Source organism: Lethenteron reissneri, unplaced genomic scaffold, assembly GCF_015708825.2.
Source record: "Lethenteron reissneri isolate LAM-NWPU_2019-01 unplaced genomic scaffold, ASM1570882v1 scaffold_1915, whole genome shotgun sequence".
Lineage (NCBI taxonomy): Eukaryota > Metazoa > Chordata > Hyperoartia > Petromyzontiformes > Petromyzontidae > Lethenteron > Lethenteron reissneri.
The window spans coordinates 53,145-59,394 of record NW_026891680.1 but is presented as its reverse complement, the minus strand read 5'-3'; the positions used below and the strand labels follow the sequence as shown (position 1 = coordinate 59,394).

At 53.3% G+C, this 6,250-nt stretch overlaps 1 protein-coding gene across 2 annotated transcripts in view; it reads right to left on the bottom strand.

Moving 5' to 3' along the window:
- Nucleotides 1-384: 384 nt before the first annotated feature.
- The window catches only part of LOC133339574 (eosinophil peroxidase-like), a 28,037-nt gene continuing 22,171 nt past the window's right edge, over nucleotides 385-6,250 (bottom strand). For both annotated transcript variants that reach the window (XM_061547684.1, XM_061547685.1), the window contains exons 13-17: nucleotides 5,806-6,011; nucleotides 4,940-5,134; nucleotides 4,230-4,373; nucleotides 2,658-2,751; nucleotides 385-979 (exon numbers count right to left, since the gene is read on the bottom strand). In XM_061547684.1, the coding sequence (XP_061403668.1) occupies nucleotides 901-979; nucleotides 2,658-2,751; nucleotides 4,230-4,373; nucleotides 4,940-5,134; nucleotides 5,806-6,011 (718 nt within the window). In that variant the 3' untranslated portion in view covers nucleotides 385-900. The remainder of the gene's footprint in view (nucleotides 980-2,657; nucleotides 2,752-4,229; nucleotides 4,374-4,939; nucleotides 5,135-5,805; nucleotides 6,012-6,250) is intronic.

The window sequence follows — 6,250 nt, the reverse complement described above, 5'->3', positions numbered from 1 at the left end:
ACACACCCACTCATCCACTCACACACGCAATCACCCACTCACCCACTCACACACCGACTCATTCACCCTCTTACGCACCCACTCACTCGCTGATCCATTCATTCGCTCACGGACACATCTCACTCACCCACTTACTCACCCACTCCCTCACTCACCCACTCAGTCATCCACTTACTCACCCACTCTCTCGCTCACTGACCAACTCACACATTCACTTCCTCACCTGTTCACACGCTCACCCACTGACTCACCCACCCACTCATTCACTCACACACTCACCCACTCACTCACCCACCCACTCATTCACTCACATTCCCAAACAGCTGAAACTTGACCTCAATGCGAGTCGTAACCCAATGAAGAACAGGCGGTCCACGGCTCATATTAATTTAAGAATTTTATTTTTTTTAAACAAATCAGGAGTATACATTTATATTATTTTATACAATTATACAAAAATACACAGCTCCTTTCGACTTCCATCCAAATTGATCTGTCGTGGTACAAGCTCAAAAGAACCCTCTATACTCTTAGGTTTTTTCGGTAAAGTCACGTAGGTAAAAAAATAAAATGAAAATAAATCAATTAACTCACTAGTTATTTTGCTCTGCCTTTTACACCTGATGAAGGAAGCTTGTGTTGCCTCCGAAACGTCGTGATTTAATTGATTTATTTTCATGAAATATTTATTTATTTCCCTACGTGACTTTACCGAAAAAACCGAAGAGTATGAATCCTTGCAGTCACGAAAGCTTCAAATCTAGAACCCTCTATGTCAAACCCCACATCAGGAAGCCAGTCATCTCAGTCAGACCGAGCGAGCGAGCGAGCGAGCGATCAATCGATCGAGCGATTGATCGACTAACCGATCGACCGAGCGAGACGTCGAACGACCGTGGATCACGTGGTTGCGTATTTGTTGCCGTAAACATTCGACTCTTTGGCCAGCAGGGTCCTCTTCATGCGCTTGAGGTACGTGCTGTGGTTGAGAGAGAGAGACAGACAGACACACACACAGTGCGTTACGTATACGTACACAAAGCAGTTCTCAAGAAATTAGTCCTCAATGTAGCATTGTGGTGTAGTGTATAGTAGTGTAGTGTAGTAGTGTAGTGTATAGTGTAGTGTATAGTAGTGTAGCGTATAGTAGTGTAGCGTATAGTAGTGTAGTGTATAGTGTAGTGTATAGTAGTGCAGTGTATAGTGTATAGTGTAGTGTATAGTGTAGTGTATAGTAGTGTATAGTGTAGTGTATAGTGTAGTGTATAGTGTAGTGTATAGTGTAGTGTATAGTGTAGTGTATAGTAGTGTAGTGTATAGTGTAGTGTATAGTGTAGTGTATAGTAGTGGTGTATAGTAGTGTGTAGTGTATACTAGTGTAGTAGTGTAGTGTATGGTAGTGTAGTATATAGAAGTGAAGTGTATAGTAGTGTAGTGTATAATGTAGTGTATAGTGCAGTGTATAGTAGTGGTGTACAGTAGTGTATGGTAGTATATAGAAGTGTAGTTTCCGACGTCGACCCAACGTTCGCCCAACGTCAGCCCGCGACGTCGGGCGAACGTCGGCCTCGCGACGTGGGGGAACCCACGCCAGAGGTCGCAACCGGGTACCCGATACCCGTACCCTACCCGATACCCGCACCCTACCTGATACCCGTACCCTACCCGATACCCGTACCCTACCCGATACCCGTACCCTACCCGATACCCGTACCCTACCCAATACCCGTACCCTACCCGTACCCTACCCGATACCCGTACCCTACCCGATACCTGTACCCTACCCGATACCCGTACCCTACCTGATACCCGTACCCTACCCGATACCCGTACCCTACCCGATACCCGTACCCTACCTGATACCCGTACCCTACCCGATACCCGTACCCTACCTGATACCCGCACCCTACCCGATACCCGTACCCTACCCGATACCCGTACCCTACCCGATACCCGTACCCTACCCGATACCCGTACCCTACCTGATACCCGTACCCTACCCGATACCCGCACCCTACCTGATACCCGTACCCTACCCGATACCCGTACCCTACCCGTACCCTACCCGATACCCGTACCCTACCCGTACCCTACCCGATACCCGTACCCTACCCAATACCCGTACCCTACCTGATACCCGTACCCTACCCGATACCTGTACCCTACCCGATACCCGTACCCTACCCGATACCCGTACCCTACCCGATACCCGTACCCTACCCAATACCCGTACCCTACCCGATACCCGTACCCTACCCGATACCCGTACCCTACCCGATACCCGTACCCTACCCGATACCCGTACCCTACCCGATACCCATACCCTACCCGTTTGCGACCCTGGTGTTGCCGGGTACGGGTACGGGTAGGCCGTGAGTCACTGGTGAGTCACCGTTTGTCACTCATTTCCCAACGTCTTGTCTCTTCTCACAATGCCAGTTCCTAGAATCAACCCACCCGCGCCTGCAACATGGCTTCATCCCAGAGGTCGCAATCGGGTACCCGATACCCGTACCCTACCCGTACCCGGCCGGGTACGGGTAGGGTACGGGTACGGCTGGGTACGGGTACCTGTTTGCTACCCTGGTGCGGCGGGTACGGGTACGGGTAAGGAATCAAAACCCGTTTGCGACCTCTGACCCATGCCGCCCGCTCACCAGATGGCGATGCCCACGGCCAAGATGGAGGCTAGCGCCACGGCGCTGATGACCACAGTGGTGATGAGTAGGCCGCTGGAGGCATCTGGGGTCACTGCGCGCATAGTGGGGGGGGGGGGGGGGGTGAGTCACGTGACGGGGTGGGTAGCTGTGTGAGTCTCTCTGTGTGAGTCTGTGTCTCTCTGTGTGAGTCTGTGTCTCTCTGTGTGAGTCTCTGTGTGTCTGTGTCTCTCTGTGTGAGTCTCTGTCTCTCTGTGTGAGTCTCTCTGTGTGAGTTTATGTCTCTCTGTGTGAGTCTGTGTCTTTGTCTCTCTGTGTGAGTCTGTGTCTCTCTGTGTGAGTCTCTCTGTGTGAGTTTGTATCTGTCTGTGTGAATCTATGTCTCTCTGTGTGAGTCTCTCTGTGTGAGTCTGTGTCTCTCTGTGTGAGTCTGTGTCTCTGTGTGAGTCTGTGTCTCTCTGTGTGAGTCTCTCTGTGTGGGTTTATGTCTCTCTGTGTGAGTCTGTGTCTCTCTGTGAGTCTGTGTCTTTCTGTGTGAGTCTGTGTCTCTCTCTCTGTGAGTCTGTGTCTCTCTGTGTGAGTCTGTGTCTTTGTCTCTCTGTGTGAGTCTGTGTCTCTCTGTGTGAGTCTCTGTCTCTCTGTGTGAGTTTATGTCCCTCTATGTGAGTCTATGTCTCTCACTCTCTCTGTCTCTCTCTGTCTCTCTCCCTCTCTCTGTCTCTCTCTGTCTCTGTCTCTCTGTGTAAGTCTATGTCTCTCTATGTGAGTCTCTGTGTGTCTCTGTCTCTCTGTGTGAGTCTATGTCTCTCTCTCTCTCCCTCTCTCTGTCTCTTTCTACGTCTCTCTCTCTCTGTCTCTCTCTCTCTCTGTCTCTCTCTCTCTGTCTCTCTATGTCTGTCTCTCTCTCTCTCTGTCTCTCTCTCTGTCTCTCTCCCTCTCTCTGTCTCTCTCTGTCTCTCTGTCCTCTCTCTGTCTCTCTCTGTCTCTCTGTCCCTCTCTCTCTCTCTGCCTCTCTCTCTCTGTCTCTCTCTCTGTCTCTCTCCCTCTCTCTGTCTCTCTACATTTCTCTCTCTGTCTCTCTCTCTCTGTCTCTCTATGTCTGTCTCTCTCTCTCTCTGTCTCTCTCTCTGTCTCTCTCCCTCTCTCTGTCTCTCTCTGTCTCTCTGTCCCTCTCTCTGTCTCTCTCTGTCTCTCTGTCCCTCTCTCTCTCTCTGCCTCTCTCTCTCTGTCTCTCTCTCTCTGTCTCTCCCTCTCTCTGTCTCTCTACATTTCTCTCTCTGTCTCTCTCTGTCTCTCTGTCTCTGTCTCTCTCTCTCTGTCTCTCCCTCTCTCTGTCTCTCTACATTTCTCTCTCTGTCTCTCTCTGTCTCTCTGTCTCTCTGTCTCTCTCTCCCTCTCTCTGTCTCCCTCTCTGTGTCTCTCTGCCTCTCTCTGTTTCTCTGTCTCTCTGTGTCTCTCTGCCTCTCTCTGTTTCTCTGTCTCTCTGTCTCTCTCTGTCTCTCTCTGTCTCTCTGTCTCTGTCTCTCTCTCTCTCTCTGTGTCTCTCTGCCCCTCTCGCCGCGTCCCCCTCACCGACGCATCCCCGTCCCGACGTTCCGGGCTGGAACCCGGCGAGGCAGACGCAGCGGTGGCCGCCGCTGGCTTCCGCCGTGGGCAGGCAGGCCGAGTTGGGCTCGGAGGCGCACGGCGGCGGGGTCCCCGCGCACGGATCAATCGCTGGCGGTGGCGCAGACAGACAGGGGAACAGAGAGACAGAGAGACAGTGAGACAGAGAGACAGGTGGACAGAGAGAGAGACAGGCAGGGGGACAGGGGGACAGAGAGACAGTGAGACAGAGAGACAGAGAGAGAGACAGGCAGACAGACAGGGGGACAGAGAGACAGGGGGACAGAGAGACAGAGAGGCAGACAGACAGAGAGACAGACAGACAGAGAGACAGGGGGACAGACAGGCAGCCTTCACCACCACCGCCACCACCGCCTCTACCACCAACTACACTACTTCCACCACCACCACCACCTCCGCCACCACCACGACCAACACCACCTCCACATCCACCGCCACCACCGCCACCTTCACAACCGCCACCACCACCTCCAACACCACCATCACCACCTCCACCACCACCTCCACCACCGCCATCACCACAACCGCCACCACCTCCACATTAACCGCCACCACCGCCACCGCCGCCACCTACTCCACCACCACCATCGCCACCGCCTCTACCACCAACTCCACCATCACCACCATCACCACCACCACCACCACTCATCACTCACCACGACACCTGGGTGCATCCCCCCAGGAGTTGCCCACACAGCTGATGGTGTCCGCGCCGACGATGTCGAAGCCGTCTCGGCACTCGTAGCGCACCGCCAACACGCGGGTGACACCACCGACACCACCGCCACCACCGCCACCACACATGGAAAAGTGTGAGTTGGGCACGGAGGGCACCGGACCGCATGGAGTATCTAGGACACGCACACAGAGACACACACAGACACACACACACAGACACACACAGACACACAGACACACACACCAGGGTCAGTTGCAGCAGCAGTGGTAGTAGTAGTGGTAATGGTGGTGGTGGTAGTAGTAGTGGTAGTAGTGCAGTGGTATAGTAGTAGTGGTAATAGTATAGTAGTAGTAGTGGTAGTAGTGTAGTAGTAGTATAGTAGTAGTGGTGGTAGTAGTAGTGGTAGTAGTAGTAGTGGTGGTAGTAGTAGTAGTAATGGTAGTAGTAGTATAGTAGTAGTGGTAGTAGTGGTAATAGTATAGTAGTAGTAGTGGTAGTAGTGGGTCTCTATTGGTCTCTATCAGTATGGGTTTCTCTGTGTGTCTCTATGGCTATATACGAGTCTCTGTGGGTCTCTATTGGTGGTGGCGTGGTGGTAGTGGCGTGGTGGTAGTGGCCTGGTGGTGCCGTGGTGGTGGTGCCGTGGTGGTGGTGGTAGTGGCGTGGTGGTAGCGTGGTGGTGGTGGTAGCGTGGTAGCGTAGTGGTGGTAGCGTGGTGGTGGTAGTAGCATGGTGGTAGCATGCTAGCGCCGTGATGGTGGTGCCGTGGTGGTCGTGGTAGCGTATTGGTGGTAGCGCAGTAATGCTGTTGGTGGTGCGGTGTCTCCGAGGCTTTGTCCTCACTCTGCGTCTCCTCCTTCCACGGCAGGAGGTTGATCGGGGGCAGCTCCTGGCAGTCGACGAACCCCTGGGGGTACGGCTGGTATAGGAAGGCCTCCAGGGGCACCTTGCGGACGCCGCTGTTGCCGCAGATGAGACGTGAGAGGCTGACGTTGCGTAGCTCGGCGACTTGCGCCGGGGTGAAGAGGCCCTCGCGTTCGTGCCAAAACCTGCAGCCGGGGTTCAGCGCCACCGTCACCGTCACGGTCATCGACATCATCATCATCATCATCACCGCCACTGTCATCATCATCATCACCACCAACATCACCACCATCAACATCATCACCACCAACATCACCACCGCCACCGTCATCACCACCACAGCCATCTTCATCACCACCATCATCACCACCACCATCATCACCACCACCATCACCACCGCCACCGTCATCACCACCACAGACAC